Source organism: Thalassophryne amazonica, chromosome 5 (assembly GCF_902500255.1).
Source record: "Thalassophryne amazonica chromosome 5, fThaAma1.1, whole genome shotgun sequence".
In the NCBI taxonomy this organism is placed as follows: domain Eukaryota; kingdom Metazoa; phylum Chordata; class Actinopteri; order Batrachoidiformes; family Batrachoididae; genus Thalassophryne; species Thalassophryne amazonica.
In genome coordinates, this window is record NC_047107.1 from 59,038,717 (window position 1) to 59,062,881 (window position 24,165).

Below are 24,165 nucleotides of genomic sequence, written 5' to 3' on the forward strand. Positions count from 1 at the left end.
TATGGATCATTTGGCAGAACAAGAAAAAAGTCCCTAAATCACACAAGAAGCTCTGGTTATGGTGATCATGTCCAGCCGTGTGTGACTGACTGTAGTTGACACATTTAAATGAAGTTTTATTATATTCATGTTGGAAATGAGACCAGAAGTCATGTTTTGGAAAATAGCTTAAGAATTGCTCAAAATAATCAGACTTGGCAACACTGCAGAAGTTGGTGAAATATAAAAACACATAAATGTATGTGACAAATTTTTGAAGAAAGAATCTATATTAAACAATTTTAATTAATTAATTTATTTTTAACAAATTGTTAGTGATTATTCTGTATTAAAATCTACCAATAATCATTTTCTAAAGTGTTGTATGTCCTCAGTATTGAGCCACACTTGTACATGCTCATGTTTCTCTTTTTTTTTCTTCTCATCATTCATGTTTTTTACTTGACCATGTGTGAAGTCTTTTTAAACAGATGAAGTCTGCAACACTTTAACAGACTAAACACAAGACTTCAGGGTTTTAAAAAAGCAGCGAAATGGCCGAGCAAGCGGATCCAGCTGCTTTGTTCAGCTCCATCAAAGCTGATCTTTGAAATCGGAAAATTCCGCCTGAGTGTGCAGCGATATTCCTGCCAAGGAATGTTTTGCGCCTTGAAGCTAGCACATAACATTTGAGAGATTTACATTGCCTGAGAGAATTTGTGTGTGTGTGTGGGGTGGGGGGCTGTGCAATATACAGAGTGGGGAAAAACTGATGTAGATGGGTGAATAAACTCTATCTTTAAGTTCTGAAGGGTTAAAATGATGCCTATGAAATAAGATGCTCACATTTTACTGTTGCTTCCACAAGCGGGTTTTAATTTGTCAATGAATTGTTAGGTTCAGTTTATTCACCTCTGCCACATTCAAAGCTGCAGTTATATGCTGGCTGAAATGTGTCAAGGGTATTGTTCATATTTAGAGTTTAAATCTGATTTGTTGCATCGGTGACTGACTGGCTGTCCACATATATACAATGATGGAAAAAAAAATTAAAGGAAGACTTTTTAATCAGAGTATTGTATCAAGTGAATTCAAATTCTGCGCGATTGATCTGATCAGTTAAGTTGGGGGGTTAATCAGTGTCAGCTTCATTAGATGAGCAAAAATGAGACGACACCCAAAACAGGATTGGTGGGTCCACTGACATTTTCTCCCCTCCTCATTTTTCTGACTGACTTTCCCTAGTTTTGCATTTGGCTAGCGTCAGTGTCAGTGTCACTACTTGATAGCATGATGCGGTACCTGGACCTCACAGAGGTTGCACAGGTAGTCCAACCCATCCAGTGTGGCACATCAGTATGTGCGATTGCCAGAAGGTTTGCTTTGTCTCCCAGCACAGTCTCATGAGCAAGTTGGAGATTCCTGGAGCCAGACAGTTACTTTAGGAGAGTGAGACAGGGCTGTAGGAAGTCCGTAACCCATCAGCAGGACCAGTTTGTGCTACTTTGTGCAAGGAGAAACAGGATAAGCACCGCCAGAGCTCTACAAAATTACCTCCAGTAGGCCCCTGGTGTGAATGTCCCCGACCAAACAATCAGAAACAGACTTTATGAGGGTGGTCTCCCTTACCAAAAAGTAGTATATGCAAGTATGTTTCAAGTATACTTCTAGTTTACTTTTTATATACTTATAAGTACTATTTTTTGGTAAGGGCTGAGGGGCTGGCATCCTGTAGCAGGCCCTGTACTCACTGGCTGGTACCGTGGAGCTTGATGGGCATTTGCTGTAGAACACCAGAATTGACAGGTCCACCACTGTCTCCCTGTGCTTTTCATAGATGAGAGCAGGTTAGGGAACGTAATGCTGCCTGCAACATCATTCAGCATAACAGGTTTGGTGATGGGGCAGTGATGGTCTGGAGAAGCATATCCCTGGAAGGACACAGACCTCTACATGCTAGACAACAACACCCTGACTGCTATTAGGTATCGGGATGAAATCTCATGCTGGTGCAGTGGGTCCTGGTTCCTCCTGGTGGATGATGATGCTCAGCCTCATGTGGCAAGAGTACACAGGCAATTCTTGGAGGATGAAGGAATGGATACCATTGACTGGCTCCACTCTCGGCTGAACTAAAATAGAACACCTCTGGGACATTACGTTTCGGTCCATCCAATGTCACCACGTTGCACGTCAGGCTGTCCAGGAGCTAAGTGATGCCCTGGTCCAGATCTCGGAGGAGGTCCCCAGGACACAATCCGTTGTCTCATTAGGAGCATACGCTGACTTTGTCAGGCATGCATACCAACATGTGGGGGTCATACAAAGTACTGAGTACCATTTTGAGTTGCTGCAATGAAATTTTGGTAAAATGGACACAACTGCTGCATTTTTATTTTTTTTTTTTACTTTGATTTGCATGGTGTCTTTGAATTCAGCGCTCTGTAGTTTGACAGTTTTTATTTCCATCAACCAGTGTGGCATCCTTTCATTCCTAACACATTGCCCAGTCCATATCGGGAACTATATCTAGCATGATTTTTTTTTTCCCCGTTGAGATCTGATGTGTTTTCAAAGTGTATATTTAATTTTTTTGAGCACACCAAGTGATCAGATGCGATCTGTGTGTCCCTGTGGCAATTCTCCTTTTCAGTCTTAGGTGCATTGGTTGCTGTGGTAATGATATAGTGCCTGCAGGGCATGTGGGCTGAGCAGGAGCAAGTATGGACTGATGTGATGGTGTAGTGGTTAAGCATTGGGCTTGAGACCAGTGAATCCTTGGTTCAAAACCCAGCCTGACTGGAAAATCACTAAGGGCCCTTGGGCAAGGTCCTTAATCCCCTAGTTGCTCCCAGTGTGTAGTGAGCGCCTTGTATGGCAGCACCTTGACATTGGGGTGAATGTGAGGCATTATTGTAAAGTGCTTTGAGCATCTGATGCAGATGGAAAAGTGCTATACAAATGCAGTCCATTTACCATTTATGGAAGTGCATATTTGGAGAAACAACAAAACTGGAGTGTCGCCTTAATCTGTCACTCAATCTCGCTCCCCTTTCGTGAACTGGAGCGGTACCAGACCTACTCACACCACACAACAGCTGAAGGCAGCTGTTGTGTCTGCTTAATTTTTCCAAATCATTTGTCTCTTTAATAATGACTTATATTCCACACTCTGGAGCTTCTGTGGCTGTTTTATAAAGATGATTTTACAGGTTAGTTTGGGCTTGCATGTGTGTGTGCTCGCATGTCCGCTTCACTGGCTTGTTTAGCTGAACAATGGCTGTCACCCGACAGCACATCCCTGGATGCACATCTCATCATCTCTAACATTTTGTTTTATCTTTTGGTGTGAGTCTTGAGCAGTTTTATTGTAACGCTGTTAAAATTGACCAGGGCATGGAGAGAGCGGAGGGCAGTGGTGGTGGTGGGGGTAGGGTCACTCACCACAACTCTCACTAGGTAAAGCTCATGGGAGCTGTACCCGGTGAGAAAAGTCACATTCTGAACAAAATACACCTGCAGTCCAATAAGTGTTCAGACCAAAATGGATTTGCAAAAAATATGACATGAGTTGCTTTTCAAACCACCTGCAGATGAGGTGTGAAATACATTGGGGGGATTTTACATACAGGCTTGCTACATTTCAGGTGTGTGTGTAGGGGGGGTGATGGACTAGTGGACTGGTCTCAAGCGTTGGGCTTGAGACCAGAGGATCCTCTGTTCAAACCCGTCTGGTTGGAAAATCGCTAAGGGCCCTTGGGCAAGGTCCCAAGTTGCTCCTGGTGTGCAGTGGCGGGCACAGCTAACCAAAAAGTTAGCTTTGATAACAGCTAATCAGCTAACTGAAAAGGTATCTTTTATAAAGGTAAACCGATAAACCACCCACAAATTTATCGGAAGCTACAGCTAAGCGATAACTTTCAGTAAACTGCTAACGAGCTGATTTTGAGTTTTAACACCACGATCGCTCCACAGACCCAAACAATGAGTCAGCACTTTGTGTGCCCTGCCCACTGCTGGAAGCTCCTGTTTACTACATATTTTGCAGCAGTGAAGCAGTTGAGAGGAGTTAAGCTCAACTCTATATACGAGGGTAGGCTGAAAAGTTCTAAGGCTCCCCATGAAGGAGTAATCCATTAACTGCATTATAGTGAGCCTTAGAACTTTTCAGCCTACCCTCGTATATACACACACACACACACACACACACACACACACACACACACACACAAGCCATTATTCCTTAACAGAATATAGCAGTGCCGCAGTGAGGCAAAGGTCTTGGAAAATAAAGCAGTTTTGACTTAAAAATCATCAAATTAATCCAGATAGAATAACTCCATTAATGTCAATTCTGTCATTTATACAAAGTTAAAATATAACACATCTTTTAATTTTAAATAATGCACTAATTCTGAAGTTTTGTAACAAACACAGACAGATGCCAAAGGGATTATGGGGAAACGAGTCTCCACTAACACTGATTGGTTGACTCATTCATTCAATGCAACAACCATGTTAATGTGACGTGACATATTGGTATTTACATATAAATGTGCTTTTGTAAAATGTGCCATTTTTATTCATATGTGAAAAAAAGCCATTTACAAAAGCGAAAAGTCAAGTTATTAGACAACCGTCTGATATAACCAGGGTCAGAATGCATAGAACACTGCCATCTACTGGTGCCCAGTCGCTCAGACCCTAGCCCATAATCTTTTGTGTACCAGTTTTTTGTTTTTTTTTTGTGCACCAGAGAGTTGCTGTGGTTTAAACAACAGAATCCACAACGACAGTTGTAAATGAACATTAGGATTATGGGATATCTCAATACTTAGGGCGAATACTGCCGTGAACACTACTGGCCAGTAGATGGCAGTAGAGACCGTAGAGCAAACGGGAAGCAATGCTCGCGTTGATTACAATTGAAGATAATGGAGAAGCAACCTGAGCTTCTTCTGGCATTTTTACACAAAACAAACAATAAAAACGTCTATAATCCGAGTTTAATGCTGTTGTCCGTGTGGAGCCCGATCAGAGCGTCTCAAATGCGTTTCTCCTGTCGTGACTACTGAGATTACCCATAATGCACCTAGACACAGCATGTCCACACTAAAACCTTCAAAATTAGTGCAATACTTTAAAACGAAAACATATAGCTGATATTTTCACTTTATAAAACTTCAGAAGTGATGTTCATTTAAATAACATGTCCAAAATTAGTTTGGTTAAAATTTTAACTATAGGTCAAAACTATATGCCTCTGGATGACTTGGGTGATATTGCCGGCGAGTCACTATGGTGTCAAGAGTAATTATCTTGGACCAGTTCCCTTCTGACTGCAGAGGATAGAGATGTTTATCTGCTATAAAACATTAACAGGTAAGCACTAAAATCTTTGATAACAGACTTAACAAAGGTTTTTAACTGTTAAAGCTTTATTTACTTAACCTGCAAAAACATGTTAGCAATCAAAATTTATCGGAAGATAATTGGTCCAATGGTGGTTTTCAAAGTTATCTCAAACGCTAATCTGATAATGAAAACATTAGCTTTGATAATTACAGGTTAGCGGATTAGCGGAACTGTGCCCACCACTGCTGGTGTGTAGTGAGTGCTTTGCATGGCAGCACCCTGACATTGTGGTCTGTGAATGGGTGGATGTGAGGCATCAATATAAAGCGCTGTGAGCTTCTGATATAGATGGAAACGCATTATATAAATGCAGTCCATTTACCATGTACATTTCAGATTTCATGTTCAGACTTGTATAGTGGAATCTGATTCATATTGGATATGCACATCAATCTTATTTTTCGTGCAGTCAGAAACAAAGATTAAATCATCCAGATCTTCATGGTTGTGGGTCCAGATCTAACGTGATAATCAGCAACGTGAAGCAAATGTTCCCAAGCTTTAAAGTTACTAACAAAACCCATTAAAAATGACCTCATTTACAATCCTGGCTCCACAACATCCAAAACATCACAAAAATATCCAAACTCCACACCAGGTTTTTTTTTTTTTTTTTGGAGGAGGAGGAGGAGGAATCACTGGTGTCAGAATTGTTTAAATGATTACTGGATTTGTGACAAAATTTAATGGGATCTGTACTAAGTGAAACTGAACACTTACTGAAAATCTGTACCCTAATTTCTGAGTAATTCTGCTAACTGTCTGATAAACAACCCTGGAGAAAACCTAACAGCCTTAATGACTGTAGTAAATTCCGGCCCGCTGCTGTTTGGCAAGTATTGGCTGGTTTGAGACATTTTTTATGAAAGCTTGATTTAATTTTGTGTGTAAACGCACTCAACGCAGAAATGATCTGTGGTCAGAATGTTTAATTTTGCTGGTTTGCTCTGTGCCATTTGTGTTTCAGGTGGAGTGGATACAGCAGCAGGTGGTGAAGAGGAGGATCAAGAGGGATTACAAGCCAGTCCCGCCCCTTTCTCTGTCAAGCCCCGCCTACAGCAGCCTGTCCCAGAACAACATATTCTACAATGATGCCAAATGGAGCAGTATGTGGTACATTGTGAGTATGTTATAGTTGTATCACACACACAGGATGCCCTCCCGTTAACATATATTCAGGTGCCGTGCATGTCCATTGTGTTTTGGGGCAGCGTGTTATTCTCTGTCTGTATTCATTCAGTTTGTAGGTTAAAGGTCACCAGAGATCAGTAGACAGTCTTGATTACTGCAGGGTCGGTGGAGCTGAGGGATTTGTCTCTTTGAAGGAGTTACTGAGTGGAAGAATAGAAGTGCTGTAGTTTGGAAGTAAACTGTTTAATGTTAAAACGTAGCAGGTTGTGTTTAGTTATCACTGGGATGTCCATGCAGGTAGAAAGGCGCATGTCTATGCGTTCCTGCATTTTGAAACCATTTCCCAGAGACCAGCAGTTGTTGTCCCACACAGGTTTGGTACATAACATTCATGCAGATGTGATGATTTTTTTTTTTAATTCTTTCAGGCTTATCACGTGTCTGCATATAGTTCTTTGCTCTTTTAGTTTGACTGCATATGTGAATGTCCTGAGCTCCGTCAATGGTTAACTAACTATAGATAAGTCATCATACTTTGACCAAAGGATTTAAGCACATTTTCCTACCTTTAGGACAGAACTTTCTGAACTTGCCGTGTTTGTGTATATGTTTGTTTTTCAAATTTACCTAAGAAAAATAGCCTTCTCAGGTAATTTCTAACCATATAGTCTGACAGAAACTAAAGATCTGTCCTCACTTTCACAGACATACATCCTGGAAGGTCATGGTTTAAAACCTTATCCATACTTTGTAAAACCTAGGGGGATCAGGAGGGTGATCGGGATGAACAAGGATGTTCCATCATTGTCTTGCTTGGACCTTGGTGGAGCCTTTAGCACTGCTGGACGTATCGTGACATCACCAGAAGGTTTTCTGGAAGTGTGAAGGTTGTGCTAACGTTTTCTGGGCATGCACCGACAGTTTTTCGCATGTCACAAGTCTGGGATGTTGTCATCAAGCCATGTACTACGGTAGATCACATTCAGGGGCATCCGTGATCTTCATACACACATTTGTCATGTTTGCAGACTGTACCTTTCCAGGACGCATATATGTGAAAGAGACAGCAAGGTTTTAAGTTAAACTGACATTTTCACCAATTTGCTCAGATATATATTTTTTAAGATGTTTAAAATAATCAGCAAGTCATTTTTGAATTTTTATTTTTTTATTTTTTTGATTAACATGTCCCTTTGGTTGTGAAGATGGCAGTCACAGAATAGAACTGTACCTTGCAAAATTAAATGGATGCATAGATTTGAAAAGACACGGTCTACCAGATACACTTAGGGCAGCAGAATTCCAAATATATTAGAAAGGTTCAAGCATAGTATGTCAATATAAGTTTCAATTAATTTACACTTGTGCTCAAATGTTTACAATGCCCTGGCAGAATTTTTGAGTTTTTTTGGCCATTTTTCAGAGGATAAAAATAATGCAAAACTTTTTTTCCCCACCCATGGTTAGTGGTTAGGTGAAGCAAGCCAATTATTGTCAAATAACTGTTTACTCCTTTTAAATCATAATGACAACAGAAACTAACCAAATGACCCTGATCAAAAGTTTATGTACCCTGGTAATTTTGACGGGATAGCATGCACACAAGTTGACACAAACTGGTTTGAATGGCTACAAAAAGCAGCCATCCTCACCTGTGATCTGTTTTCTTGTAGTGTGTGTGTGTGTGTGTGTGTGTGTGTGTGTGTGTGTGTGTGTGTGTGTGTGCGCGCATAAAAGGTCAGTGAATTTCTGGACTTCTGACAGACCCTTGCATCTTTCATCCAGTGCTGCACTGGTTTCTGAGTCATATGGAAAGCAAAATAATTGTCAAAAAAAGGTAATTGAACTGTATAAAACAGGAAAGGGATATAAAAAGATATCCAAGGGACTGATAATACCAATCAGCAGTGTTCAAACTCAAATTAAGAAGTGGAAAATGAGGGATTCTGTTGGAACCAAACCATGGTCAGGTAGACCAACAAAATGTTCAGCAACTGCCACCAGGAAAATTGTTTGTGATACAAAGAACCCCCCACAAATAACATCAATACAAGAAATACAAGACTCTGGGAAAAAAAGTGGTGTGGCTGTTTCAGAATGCACAATAAGGAGGCACTTGAAGAAAAATGGGCTACATGGTCGAGTCGCCAGAAGAAATCCATTATTACATAAATGCCAGAAAGTATCCCAATTACAATATGCCAAACAGCACAGAAAACAAAGTTATTTGAAGTGATGATACCAGAATTGAACCTTTTGGCCACAACCATAAACGTTACATTTGGAGAGGAATCAACAAGGCCTAGGATGAAGGATCCATCCTTCCTACTGTGAAGCATGGTTGTGGATGGTGATGTTTTGGGGATGTGTGAGCTACAAATGCACAGGAAACTTGGTGGAAATTGATGGCAGGATGAATGCAGCAGGTTATCAAAAAATACTGGAGGAAAATACGCACTCATCAGCCTGGAAGCTGCACATGGGATGTACTCAGATGTTCTAACATGACAACGATCCAAAACACAAGACCAAGTCAACCTGTCATTGGCTACAGCAGAATAAAGTGAAGGTTCTGGAGTGGCCATCTCAGTCTCCTGACTTCAGTATAGTTGAGCCACTCTGGGGAGTTCCCAAATATGCAGTTCATGCAAGACAGCCTGGGAATTTACAGGAACTGGAGGCTTTTTGCCAAGAAGAATGGGCAGCTTTATCATCAGAGAAAATCAAGAGCCGTGTCCATAACTACCACAAAAGAGTCCAAGCTGCCATTGATGTTGAAGGGGGCAATACACGGTATTAAGAACTGGGGTCTGTAAACTTTTGATCAGGGTCATTTTGGATAGTTTTTGTTGTCATTATGATTTAAAAAAAATCAACACAGTTGTTTATTAGCAGAATGATGGGAGATTATGTCCTTCAAATCTGATAGAAATTGAAACATTTTTGTTGGTCTTTCCTTAATAGTTGATAATATGTTCTATCCAGGCTCCTCTTTGACGAATAACTGCAGCAACACGAATGTTGAAATTTTCGATGACTCGTCCAATCATGTCAACATAAGAAGGGAAATCAGGCACATACCAGCTGACATGCTAATGTCAGCTAATGATTGGTGAAAGAATTTTCAAAATATCTCATCTGAGTAAAACATGAGATCAAAAAGAATATAGGGCTTTTTTTTTTTTTTTTTTTTTTTTTTTTTTGGACCACCCTGTATGTATGTGTATGTATTTTAGGTTTTATTTACTGTATGGCATAACAAACTGCAAGAAAACGAATTGTCAGTGAGACATGTTGCATTCAGTGTCACTGTAAATGTTCAACAAGAGTCTTCAATGTGATACAAAGTTGTGGAGAAGTTGAACAGAACACAGGAGGAAAACCGTTTAGTGTTATTTGGTTAATCTGTTTCTTAAATCACTATTGTCCTTCAAAGAAATATAAATACAGCCCTACTGGGCAGCACAGTCTTGTTTGAGGGCGGGCGGGTGCTAAAGGAGCAAAATATGATGCATATAACATAATTTCTCTACTTCCGGGGACAAAAAAACTGCATTTTTTTTTGTCAAATTACAAACAAAGAAAATGCAAAGAATAAGTGACGATGCGGTGTAAAGTGGACATGAGTTGGGGTTTGTTTGCTTATGTGTTTGTTTGTTTATGACCCAGAGCTCAAACATGTCAAGGTGGTTTTGCACATAGACATTATATACGTAGACGCCTCATAACTTGCTGCAAGGTAATCCAGCGTCACCGCCATATTGGATGGGTCTCTTCACAATAGGCTCGCACCAGAGTCAACCGGAGTCAAGGGAGAGTGAGCAGATTTGCCGGTATTTTGTGCTGCTTACGGTTGCAATAACCGACACAGTATAGAAACCAGATTGCGTGGGATTACTTTTCTTAAATAAGATGGAACAATAATTTTGGTTATTTTACCATTTGTAATCTTGTGTCATGATAACAAATGGTACTTATGTGTAACATTATTACAGCAGGAACTGGTACTCTTGCTCATTAGCTGCGTTTCCTCCAAGCGAATTTTCCTTAATGTGGCAAAAGGAAGAGTGCATTTGTGCGCATTTCCATTCACTTGTTATGTACTTTTGTTTCATAGTTCTTTGGAATTGAGTCGTGTCTGTATTTCACAAAGTAAGGCTGCACCACATCGCAAAATTAACTCCACTGGAGTTAGAGGGTGCCAGCACACGCAATAAGTTGTGCAAAACAGTTCTTTTTCAAGGCTTTTAGCTCTTCAGCCCCAGTCAAAAGCCTAACAAGCTAGTTTAAGACCCTGGAATGACCTGGAACTTTCTTTTCCTGGCCTTAAAAAAAATGTTAATCTTTCTAACAAATATTAAAGCCAAAATCTGCACAGCATAGCGCTCCTATGCAAATAAATAAATAAATATTAGGGGTGTCTAATAAAAGTTTTTTTTTTTTGCATGGTAGCGCTTAGGCTGTGCAGATTTTGGCTTTAATATTTGTCTCACCTTGATCCAGCACTCTGTTTTACACATCTTGGATGTGCGTGTCTTTTTGATTCATCTTTGTAACAAACCAGGTGAGTGACGCAGAGGAAATTAAAGTGGTGTGTGTGTGTGTGTGTGTCATAAATTCAAATGAACAATCCAAACTTGTTTCTTTCCTAAATTATAAAATTAATTTATACATTTATCTATTTGACATACCATATGTCTTTGTTAAAGAGCATAAGACAAAGTCTTTCAGCAGGAACCTCTGCTGTTTCTAACAAACCAAACCATGGGAAAATAGAGTAACAATTTGTGGAGTTAGATTATTGTAGTTGATGCACCTTCCACAGTACAAATAAATGCACTGTGGGTGCAATAGGGACCCAGCCAAGATGGTGGCCAGCTGATAAGTCAGCTCCAATAAGCTCCAATAAGCAGCAGCAGTCCATGAGGCGTCTACGTATATAATGTCTATGGTTTTGCAGGCGAGAGAACAAGTTACTCTGATTAGCTGTGTAGTCTAACACTTACCAACACGACATCTCCCATTTACCCCGTCTTCCCTTTTCCACTGGAAACTGAAAAAAAAACACTTTTCGCAACTGCTTTGGTGATTACAGCCATAAACAAAACAGTACACCACTTTTCCGTGTGAAGTTATGCTGTGTATATGTTGCACAACAGGAGCAACTGTCCCCATAAGTGGTCAAATCCCGCAATATCACGCAGGGTTCAAACGAGACTGCACTGCCCTATTGGTCTGCGGTAGAGCTCTTTGCTCTCTGAGTGTCCTTTTGTTCAACATGCATAATATAGTAAAATATTCATTCTTTGGGGCCACTTCAAAGACTTCAAACTTGATTTGGGCTTTTACATGTATTACTGTACATGTGTTGGAGAAAACCTAATCCGTGTTGTTCTGTGTACACTCTTGATCTCTAACTTGATGTCTAGAAACCCTGTTTTTTTTCTTCCATGTATGTTACACTGTTTAATTTTCATCCTCCTTTCTCTTCTTCTCTCACATTAACTTATTCATCTTGCTACTTGTATCCACCTCCAGCACTGTAATGATGATGCCCATAACTGCCAATCAGACATGAACATCATGGGGGCTTGGAAGAGGGGCTACACAGGCAAAGACGTCGTGGTGACCATACTAGATGACGGCATTGAGAGGAGTCATCCAGACCTCGCTCAGAACTACGTGAGTGTGTATGTATGCGCATGCAGGGTGGCGACGAGCCGTATTATTTGTGAGTGTGCTTATTGAATAAAGTGATCTTTATGCCTGAGGATTAGCAAGACAGTTAGACACTTTATATGTAGCTTGTGGTAAGAGATTGGCTGAATGTGTGTTTGTATGTGCTTTGATGGTCAAATCTGTAATAGAATAATGGTGGAGTAATGACATAAATGTCTACTCCGGCAAAGTTGATGGTGAGAGTGCAGTTCTGTTGTTGTACACATTTGAATAAAAGACAGTGGTGTCTTTGGATATGCATTTTTAGTGATGTTTCTGGAACTTTGTAGAGTATTGGTTGGAAATATCACTACATTTAGGTAATAATCTGGTTGCGGCTCCAGGACTGCAGATTGGGCAGATTTGCAGTGTATGAAGATGGCAGAATGAGAATATACAAGTTTGAGCCTGTGGAGTGTGACAGAAACTGGTAGATGGTACCTGCCAAGTAAGGTTCTTGTTAATGAAAGTAAAATCAGCAGGTGGATTGTGGTTGCATCAGTACAAATTTCGGGGATACTTTGGACTTCTGTGGTGAAAATTAGGCTGAACCAGAAGGTGGAACTTGGGACCAGTCCCAATACTGTCCCCTCACCCTACCACTTCACCCTTTCCCACCATTTTGAACAGAATGCGCGGTGTATTCAAAATGATGGGAAAGGGTGAAGTGGTAGGGTGAGGGGACAGTATTGGGACTGGGCCTTAATTTAACAGTTGTTTTGTGTCCAAACCCTCACCCATGCTCGTGAATCTTGGAACTGATCAAAGGGATTAGGTCAAATATACAGGTGGTTGAAATACATTTCCTTCCCAGCATGAAGTAACTCACCCTTTAGAGACAACATGAGGAGTAATGACATGCAAAAGGAGTTAAAAGTAGACCTGTTGCTCTTCTTGAGGTTGAGGTGTTTTGGCCTCCTGGAGAGACATTGGAGTTGACCCAGAACACACAAGATTTTTATAACCCATCTAAGAATGCCTTGGGGCCCCCCAAGAAGATGGTTATGGCTGGGGAGTGTTTTTTGGGATAATAGTTTTTTAACCTTCAGCCACCACAACCTGGCCCTGGTTAATTTGTTGGAAAAAAATATGTATGGATGAAGGTCCAGAAGTCGGTTACTACTTTGTGTAGCCATGTTAGTCAGATCAGGTCTGTGATGAGTTGTTGCGGTGCATTGCTGCATTCTACAGCCTCCGGAACTGCCTTTGGTCCCAAATGACACCCGCACAGATGCACCAATATTTCAGTCCCACAGTGTCTACCAGGAGTAGACATCTGTCTTCCTGGAGAATTGCTATGGGTTGCTTTTCTTAAGAAGGATGTAATGAGGTCTCAGAAGTTGACAGCACTGTTGATCTACCACTGATGTAGGCAGATGATACATGGAAATATACTACATGGCTAAACTGGTGTTATTGATGTACTCTGACATTGCAAATAGCACGTCTCCTCTGGGTGTCTGTAGGTGACCACTCACTTGTTACTCTTCACTTCACTGATGCCCAGTGATTCCTCAGAGAGACAGTGTACCAAAGATATCCATTTGCCATCTTGGGCCACTGGTTGGCCTCCATGTCTCACAACCACGGAGGATATTTTTTTCAGTAAATATCAGTTGTCAAGAACTCAAAAAGTCCTGCGCGTAAAATCTAACACTCATAGAAGACACCAGATTACACACAAATTAATTCTGATCCAGAACAATGTAGAGGTCTGTGGTTTAAAATTTAATATGAAAAAAATTAGAAACTTGCATGGTGCCGATTCGCAGGGGTGAAAATGCATCTGATGCCTTTTCCAAAGTTGTGGCTAAAAATTGTGGCCAGATGGAGGTATGTGCTCTGAGTGCTGTTGTAGTTGACGTGTACAAACAGGATATTTTTTCCACACTGAAGAGGGGATATGGTCTGATATGCTGCTTGTGATTTTACTTGGACATTGGGATTTCTCAAACTCCTACGTGTGTACGTGTCCTGCATCTTAGTTTTTGTGGTTGCACACTGTCCATGCACACTAAGGTATATGTACAGCAGACCGGTGCGAGATTGTTTGAGCAATTTATTGGCCTTAGGCGGCAGGTAAGCGCTTCACTCAGCCATGCACATAAAGTAATTTGCATGCTGTTTGTCGTGCGTGTGCTGCTTGTTATTAGCTGCTTTGAATGCCCAGATTTGTTTATGCCAACGGCAAGTGGTGCTGCAGATAGAGTTACCTCTGATTGCATTCAATTTACAAAAGTGCACCGATTTAGAGGTGAGCTGTTTGATCTGGTTATAGCAGCATCTTGCATTTACACAGGTGGACCTGGTTTGTGATAATGTTTCCTGTTGGATTTTTTTCCATGTTCATGATTTCTATGTTGTATGGTATGCTCGTTTCCTTCAGGACCCTCAAGCCAGCTTTGACGTCAACGGCAATGATATGGATCCCATGCCCCGTTACGATGCCAGCAACGAGAACAAGTAAGCTGTCTGTGTATCGTAGAACTGAGGAGTGTAAAGAATGACATGTTTAGTAAGTGAGTACATGATCCAGACTTAACATCAGTGATTAAGGATTATAGTAACAGTCATATCATAGGAACCTCTATGTTTGTACCATATTTCCTTGATTAAACACCTGATCTCTGCCTCATTTAATTGCTGGGTCAAAACTCTGCCGGGAAAAAAAATATACACCTGCCTTAAATACGCGCTGGTCTTGTTTAAAGGCCAGGTCACGTATGTTAGCCGCCGGATGCCGCTGCTTGGCTGTTTGTCCGTATGAGTGGTCGTGGGTCCAAATGGCAGCCTCCTGCTCGAGCGCGTGTGCTGACGGGCAATATACCAGAAATATCACTCCTGAGCGAGGGACTCCTTCTACCAGTAATATCACAAAAAGGATGTACTGTTCCTACATCATTGAGACAAAGCTGCAAGCTGTTGCGTTTGCCATTTAAAAAAGAAAAAACAGCAACGTACTCGCAGTTTAGAATTAATTATTGCCATTAAATGAAGCAAAGGAAGGACAGCATTAGTAGATCTTTTTATTAAGCTTTGGAAAAAAATTAACTTGCCATAAAATATTACAGGTGAGCTGTAAGTCATGATTCGGCTTTACTTGTGGTCAAGTTCTGGACCCCAGAAATGTAGACTAGTGTATGAAAGTCAAGTTTGATTTGACCATTTTTGGGAGGGATCATCTGTGCAGACGATTCTGGACAATGATTTCTTCTTCCTCCTCTGGCTGCTGCAGGTCAGCACTGAGGGCACATGATTCTGTGCACATGATTCCTGATGATGATGGGTGCATGTGTGGTGTGTATAAATTCTGGCCCAATCTGAACCGGCAGTAAGGATCTAAAGAGTCACTTCCAAAAAGTTTGAATCATCAGGAATCGTCCACACTGACGAAGCCCTCATCGCTGACCTGCTGCAGCCGGAGGAGGAAGAAAAAGATCCCAAACCCACTCCAGATGAAGAAATCATCACCATCCAGGAAGGAATCACCCTTCAAATGATCAAAACTATTGTAATATGGCAAGGTAAGCTGATTAGATGCTACATGACAGATGTAAAGCGGGTGTCTTTGGTTCACCACACCCAGTGATATGTGTGAAACTTGTAAATTACAGAGCAGGCAGCAAGCTGCACTTTAATACTAGCCTGCTATAGGTCTGCAGACTTTGGAAAAAGTAAACGCCCGGGTTATTAACCCACTTTGCCCCACTGGCAACAATTGTTGCAGAAGTGTATCACTGTAATTTTCTACTCACGAAAAAAAAATCTCAAAGGTACTAATGCAACTTTTTCCACTTATTAAAAAAATATCTGGACATAAACGGGTTAATCAAGGAAATACGGAAATTTTTTTTTTGTTTGCTTTTTTAAAACCAAAATTCACAATCTGTGCATTTGCAGTGCTTTGATCTTGTTATGGGTGTGAGAAGTTGTCTGTCTGTCTCTCTCTCTCTCTCTCTGTGAGAGAGAGAGTCTTGGCACGTAGCTTGTGCCAGTTTGGCCTAGCGACAGATTTATTTATTTATTTTTTGGCCACAGTGCTTTGGCAGTGCTTCACTCCCAATCTCTTGTAATCTATTGTGTTAAAGGGACATGGGAGATACTGTTGCAACTCAGTGAAGTTTGGTTCTTGTAAAGGCTAACGTTACACGCTTGCCCTCTTTGGCCCTTTGGATTTGATGCTGCTGTAAATATTTACTTATGGCTCACCTATTAAATCCTGTGTGGTCAATGATGTTTTGCTAAAGAATCATGTATTATACAAATAATGAATGTTTGAGTTCAATGGTACGAATATTTCATGAGGTAAGTGGATTTTGTGCGTGTATGTGTGTATGTTACAAGAATTAGCAGCGTCAGTTAGCTCGATCAAATCATTGCGTCGTTGTCCCCCACGCTCGCACAAACGCAACCGTGTCGGTCGACTGTGTACGTCCTCAGTGCAGCAAAAAAAATCACATCAGAAATGAGTCCAGTTTTTTATTCTTTCTTCCTGCTAACAGCCTCCAGACGGCACAGTGGATTTGTTGTTGTTGTGTGTGTGTGTGTGTGTGTGTGTCTTACAAGAATTAGCAGCGTCAGTTAGCTCAGTCAAATTATGTCTCGGGAGAGTTGTTGTCCCCCGCGTGCGCACACACACAACCTAGTCGGCGCTTGTGCGTGCATGTACTACCAAAAAAGACTATGTGCGTCCTCAGTGCAGCGAAAAAAAAATTGCATCACAAAATGAGTCCAGCTTTTCATTCCAACTTCCTGCTAACAGCCTCCAGACAGCACAGTGGATTTGTTTTTGTGTGCGTGCGAGCACGTGTGTGCATGTGCACGAGCACGTGTGCACGAGGATGTGTGTGCGTGTGTATGCGTGCTGAGTGCAATGGTACCAAACATATGGAACCAAATTTACACTCTAAATGGAACCAAGCTGCACTCTAAATGCAATGCAACACAAATGGGATGAATTAATCCATGTCATGTGACATACAAAGCACCAATCAAATGTGGCGCTTATGAGAGTGTGGGTCTTCCCTTCTCCACTGGGAACTGAAAAAAACTGCACTTTTTGTGACTGCTTTGGTGATTGCAGCTAAAAACAAAACAGTACATGTTTTCATGTGAAGTGATGCTGTGTTTGTGTTCCGCAATGGCAGGCTGTTCCTAGAAGTGGTCAAATCCTGTGATATCACGCAGTTCAAACGAGACTGCGCTGCCCCTACTGCTCCTATATTGTCAAGATAGGATGATTGTATTATATGCTAATATCCGGCCATAACTGTATATCTCATTTGATTTATGAAAGTACAAAAAGTATATTGCAAACTAGATGTTTTGGTTTGTAGTATATAATAGGATAAATATTAACCATACAACTGCAAAAAAAAATGGTACACAAACAATCAAAAAGCAAAAAATTAAAACTAAACAAAAATACAAATGTTTGAAATATTTCTCTCTCTCTCTCTCTCTCTCTCTCTCTCTCTCTCTCTCTCTCTCTCTCTCTCTCTCCTCCTCTCTTCTCTCTCTCTCTCTCTCTCTCTCTCTCTGTGTGTGTGTATAAAGATGTGAGATTGCATTAAAAATCTGATATATTCAGTGAAATAAAACATATCTTGTTGAGTACTGTCTTTGTGGAAAAGGTGTGCTGGTATTTAAGTAACTGCTCCAAGTGTGGGTTGTTCCTGCTGACTATCATCCATTCCACAAATATATGATTCTTGCAGAAACACGTTGGTCCCTGAAGGACTGTGACATGGATGTGTAGAGAAAGGAAAATCCAGCCTGGAAAAGTGTCCACACAGACAATTTTATGGATTAGTGGAGTGAAATGAACTGAGTGAAGACTGCTGAAGCATTTTGAGGGAGCCAGCACTTTGGCTCATTAACTATGATAAAGAGGTTTATCACTGATTTCCAAACATTTAATTGGCTTATATTCTACTTTCAGTTTTGTTTGCATTTCTTCTGAACTTGTGATGCTGTGCCACTTCAAGCAAAAGTGCCACAGGCAGTGTCGCACCTTTTTTTTAATTAAAGCTGTACGGCCTCAAATTCACAAAAGTTTGTACTGAAATCCAAAATCCAAGCATTATAATGTTACTATTTTAGTAACTTGTTGCACAAGTTACAGCTCATTTCAATGACAACAACATATTTACATGATGGGAGGCGGGGTGGGTTGGGGGGGGGAATTCGATGACAAATATTTTTTTACAAGAGGAAGTGTGTGTGCGCATGTGTGTGCACACTAACATCCGTAAGATGTCTTGTAAACGACATCAAATGTGTTATCTGGTTTCAAAAATGGTGTTTTTAGATTCAAAAGTGTTTTTATTTCTGTCTAAACTTTGCAAAATATATGTAAAACACATTACGTTTATACAGAAATAACCTTTCTTCGGTATGTTTTCCACCATCATGGCTTATTTTGTTGAAGCGAGCAGCCATCTGACATCACCTTGCCTTTCTGTTCTCTGATTGGCTGTGGCCATGTGCTTCCCAGCATCCCTCGCACAAGTCATGTGGTATTTTATTAATTTCTAAACAACAGAAGGGGGACTTACATTTTGGTGTTCCACTGGTACTAAACAGTCCAACACAAACTTTAAATAGGAGTCCAAAATTGCGACGATGTACTCCATGATGAAAAAAAAAGACTTTGTGTAGTTCCTCAGTCCACTGAAAAATCAAATTAGTTTTTCATCCTAACAGCTCTTCATGCCTCCAGACGGCTTACAGCGGAGTGGATTTTTTTTGGAAGAAGAAGAAGAATTAACGTTGTCAATTAGCTCCTTCAAATCGTTGTCTGTTAGCAAAACAAACACCGCCTTTTTTTTTTTTTAGCTAAACATCACCCCCAGTAGTGCAAGCTTGCGTGGTAGTCGTGGTGTGCAATAGCAAATTTTAAATAGCACAAAATTGCAAGCTAAAAAAGAACTATTGCACGGTCAATGAAACACAAAGGCAAATATGAATAATCCATGTCAGGTGACATACAACCACCAAACCGTCAAAAATGACAAGGATCTACTCAGCTGTTATATAATTACTTTTATAATGCTGTAACTCAGTTACTAACAGTTACCTTTTGGGAGACGTAACTCATACTATAAGTACGTTTTTGAAATAACATACCCAGCACGGGTCGCTACCGAAAGAAGTTCATGGCTGTCTGTTTGAAATTTTTCCCCTTCAGGGGAATTATTTATTAATTTTTCCAGATAGCACAAATTTTGATCATATTGGCAATTTGATATTATGAATCCTGTATTTAAAGGCTACAGAATAAAATTATAATGGTGCCAAAGAAAAATCATTTGACTGACTTGATTACTTACATCTTAAAAGCCCAGTGGGCCGTACACCTTTAAATTTAGTGTAATGCTAAAATAGACATAATTCAAATATTGGTGATTTATGTGTTTCATTGTGCTTTTGTATAAAATGTGCAAACACTTTTAGATTTACACACACACACATGCACGCACAGAGACACACACACACACACAGAAAGATGAAGAATGGCACAAGTTAAACAATAATTCCTCATTGATTACTACGATCATTTGGGCATTTTGGAGGTTTCCAGGGTGCTGCAACACAAATGTTCCCTGCAGGAGTTGTGTGTGCATGTTGTTACTGAGTTTGAAAGCGGCATCTTTGAGGAGGCAACAGACACAAATGCACTCATCTTTGTTTACGCTAGTCGACAACTCGTGCTGGCTGTCACCACTGCAGTTAATGCTGGAATGTCACCCTTGTGTGTGTGTGTGTGTGTGTGTGTGTGTGTGTGTGTGTGTGTGTGTGTGTGTGTGTGTGTGTGTGTGTGTGTGTGTGTGTGTGTGTGTGTGTGTGTGTGTGTGTGTGTGTGTGTGAGAGAGAGAGAAACTGTTGGACAAGTGTTGGTGTGTTAAACTGTTCCAGACACTGGGGAAAAGCTTCAGCTGTCATTGTGGATATCATAGTGCAAATTGGAATGAGAGGAATTTGAGAAAGACAAATAAAGATTTAACTGTGTACATTATTGAGTTGCCAACACTGAGTCACCCACTACAAGTAAATGTAATGTACTATTGAACCCATATATGAATAGTGCAGGTCACCGTCCAGAGACCTTACAGCAGGCATCACCATTCCTGCTCCCAGAAATCACCTGCCAGTGTTTTCACTGTGCCTGCTGAAACCACAGCTAATTATTCAAGTAGTTGTCTTAGCACACCTGACGTAATTAGTAGTTGGTGGAGCAAGGAGACAGGTGTTCTCCAGGAGCAGGCTGGTGACTCCAATTTACATCGAGCAACTGGGTGTGTTGATGAGATCTCTTGTGAAACTGGGATGATACTAGAACAATACAAACAGTTGAAGAAGAAGAAGCACCGTTTGCACGTAGCTGCTAACAGTAAATGTAAGCAGAATAAAGTCAGTACTATAACTTAAGTACTAGTGTGAGACGGTGTCAGTAGGTGTCACTGGGACTCCTAATGAGGCCAAACTATATTTACCCATTAAAAAAAATCTGTTGTGTATGTTATTGCCTCTTATTTTTGTGACAAATGCATTTTTACCTCTGCTAAGGAGGTTATGTTTTCGGTCGCGTCCGTTTGTATGTTGGTTGGTTGGTTGGATTGTTAGCAGGATTACTCAAAAACTCAACGGATTTCAATGAAATTTTTACCAGGGGTGTATCTTGGCCTAACGTAGAAGTCATTAAATTTTGGTAATGATCCGGAACAAGATCCGGATCTAGTAATTTCTTTAAAGGATTCTTTATCATTGCAGGATAGGGCCACTTTCAACATTTTTGCATCTAACTTCAAGAGGACGGGTCACAAAGGCTGAACAAAAATTAAGTTACGACACAACAATAATTTAGCATTTGTTTCTCCTCATTGAATAAACTCAGTGGCGGTCCTAGAGTGATTTACTCCCCGGGCGAAACCCCCTGCGTGCCCCCCCCCCCCCCCCCTGCGCACACTAACGTGGCCACCACTTCCGCCTCACCACCCATGAAAACACTAACTTCATCCAGAACACCCACAATCCCACAAATTAACTCACAACAGCTATTTTCAAGAACAAATTTCCAGTTTTAATGACTACTGCAATAACAAACACAAAGAAATTGGCACAGTCGAATGTGTCATCATCCATGGACTTATCTGCAATGATCATCTCAAAAGTTTGCAGGAGGGCATCATAATTGTTTGCCACAGTGCTCACTATCCGTGATATGAAATTCCATCGAGTAGGAGCATTTCTGGGCAATCTTGAGCAGCCTGCAGACTCAAGAAAAGACATCATTTTTGTGGATTTTGAGGAAAAATGTGGCAAACCCAGAGAGTGATGCAAAAAATATTCTGCACTCAGATAAGCATTTAGCCCCCTGAGACAGAACCTGATTCAGTCTGTGTGCATAGCAATGCACAAACATTGCACTGGGGGCTATTGCTTTAACTTTGGCCTGCAAACCATTGAGAGCTGAAGCCATGACAGCAGCCATGGCTTCTTCGTAAGGAAGACTATCAAATGGCTTCGCCAAAATCCGGTCCACAACATTCAAATTGTCTGCCATTATGTGCAGCTTGCTACTGGCGCGAGGCTCGTGTGAAGTTTGTCCGCCTGTGAGTGCTTTGTGACAGTGGAGGAGCTCAGCAGCACCCGCTGCTCGGTAGGGACAGAAACTGCGATAGAAGTCAGAAAGAGTGATAGTCAGTCTCCAAACACAAGCAGCTACAAAAAAACCCCACCAGAAATAGAAGCTCGATTTGTCGCTAGTCGTTTTTAACAAAGAAAATGCCGCTAAGAGGATTAGCAAAGTCTCCGGTTCAACTCAGAAAAGAATGAAAATGCTCCCACGGATGTTTACACCAAAAGATCGCTGATTCGCTCATTTCGCTGTCAATCAAAAAGGGATTCAGCCTCAGACAGATCATCCAATCATCATGCAGAAGCTGAGCGCCTCCGGGCCAGCCCACTGCCCCATAGACCCCCAGACACGCTGAGCGTCCGATGGGCGGGACAAAGCCCAGTATTTATCCAATGACTTGTCTCGTTTCGCTGCAGTCTTTGCTTCGCTACTGTTTATAGCACTGTGAAGCTGCGGGAATGAGTGAGAGGAAAGCCGCAATAGGACGGGAAGGTGGGGGTGCCGCTCTGCCGTAACGTAACGACGACCCCCCCCCCCCCCGTCAGGACAACCCCCCCACCCTGTTTTTTTTTACCGGTTTTTTTTTCCTGCACGGTCGTGCCCCCCACCCCCACCCCCCCGCGATGCCGCCCCGGGCGGCTGCCCGGTCGGCTGCCCGGTCGGCCCGCCTCCATGACCGCCCCTGAATAAACTTATTAAAAAAAGACATAAAACTTGATTGTGGGATGCAGGGAGAGCTGTTAACAGCAATAATAAAACATTTATGCCAGGTGAGTGAACTGTCCCAAAAAAAATGCCCTCAGACCCCAGAGTGTTAACCACTGAATCTGAAACATGATGGTAGATGCGTGAAACGATGTCGAATAAGTCTCTTTGCCAAAGGGTATTCCATGTGACGTTAGTGACCCCATGGCCTTGGCGGAGGTTTGCGCTCTCCGAGTGCTTCTAGTCTTTAAAATAAACTTGATTACTTTTTAAACTATTGTATGTTGAGGATAGACGGGTTTATAAGATAATTCAGACCACTTAAAACCAGGTCTAATCTAATCTCCATTTAAACCCACACACTTATTCCAGCATCGCTGGAGTGCCTTAATACCGTTCTCAGACAAGTCCTTATCGTGGAACTCCAGGAAGTCATCCACTGCAGAAGTGATATCATTATCAGTATTATAATGTGTTCCAGTAAGATGCTTTTTCATATTTGGAAAAGGATGGAAGTCTGAAGGAGTCAAATCAGGGTAATAAGGTGGGTGCAAAACAGGTTTGAAGCCACATTCATGAATGGCAGCCATTGTGATTATCAATGTGTGTACCGGAGCATTGTCCTGGTGAAGCAGAACACCTTGTATTCCATACTACTTCTGCTTTTACTCCCACACTTGTTGCAAAAGAGAAGCATAATAGGCCTCATTAATGGTCTGTCACTTCTGTAGATAATCCACCATTAGGGCATCACAGCATCCCAGAAGACAGAGGCCATGACCGTGCCAACAGATGAGACAACTTTGGCTTTCTTTGGTGTGGCAGAACCCACATGTTTCCATTGCTTTGAGTGTTTTGAGTCTGGTTTGAATTGATGGACCTAGGTCTCGTCCATGGTCACAAATAATCGCATGAAATTATCTGGATGTGGCTCAAAAAGCCAACTATTCTTCCTGGACATCTGGAATCTCTGGCATTTCTGATCGCTGTGACAAGCCCTGGGACCCATCGTGCTGAATGTTTCGTCATTCCCAGTACTTCCATCAGAACCGAATGAACTCTTTCCTTGGAAATGCCTGCAGTACTGGCTATGTGACACTCTTCTATAGTTGAAGGCCATATCATGGGTATTCTGGATTATATTGCTCAAGGTCTGCATTTCTGGGTCTTCCTGATCTTACTCAATCTTTGATGCTTGTTCTGCCCTTCTTGAATCCAGCTGACCAGCATTTAACTGTAGCATAAGACAGGGTATGCTCCTCTGTCCTTGCCATGTCTTCATGGATCTCCCTAGGAGACATTTTTTCGTGAGATACTGAATCACAGCACGCCCATCAGCTTCGTCCATTTTGTTTATCTGACACGCCCCCTACTCACTTCACTGAAATATTGTATCTGCAAAATTACACCCATTGCATCAACATTTCACACATTCTCAAAGGACATGTTGGTTTCTCAGAATGCAAAAGATGGAAAAACCATACCCTACCCTTTTTGCTTCAGACTCAAAACTTTTCCATCACCCCTCATAAGATTACTATAAACTGGCTAAATTTAATAAACTGGTTACGCTGGTT

General features: G+C 41.3%; 1 protein-coding gene across 3 annotated transcripts in view; it reads left to right on the top strand.

The window, feature by feature from the left end:
* pcsk5b (proprotein convertase subtilisin/kexin type 5b) overlaps positions 1 to 24,165 on the top strand; it is a 330,784-nt gene that overhangs the window by 69,480 nt on the left and 237,139 nt on the right. For all 3 annotated transcript variants that reach the window (XM_034170406.1, XM_034170404.1, XM_034170405.1), the window contains exons 3-5: positions 6,362 to 6,514; positions 12,064 to 12,207; positions 14,630 to 14,706. In XM_034170406.1, the coding sequence (XP_034026297.1) occupies positions 6,362 to 6,514; positions 12,064 to 12,207; positions 14,630 to 14,706 (374 nt within the window). The remainder of the gene's footprint in view (positions 1 to 6,361; positions 6,515 to 12,063; positions 12,208 to 14,629; positions 14,707 to 24,165) is intronic.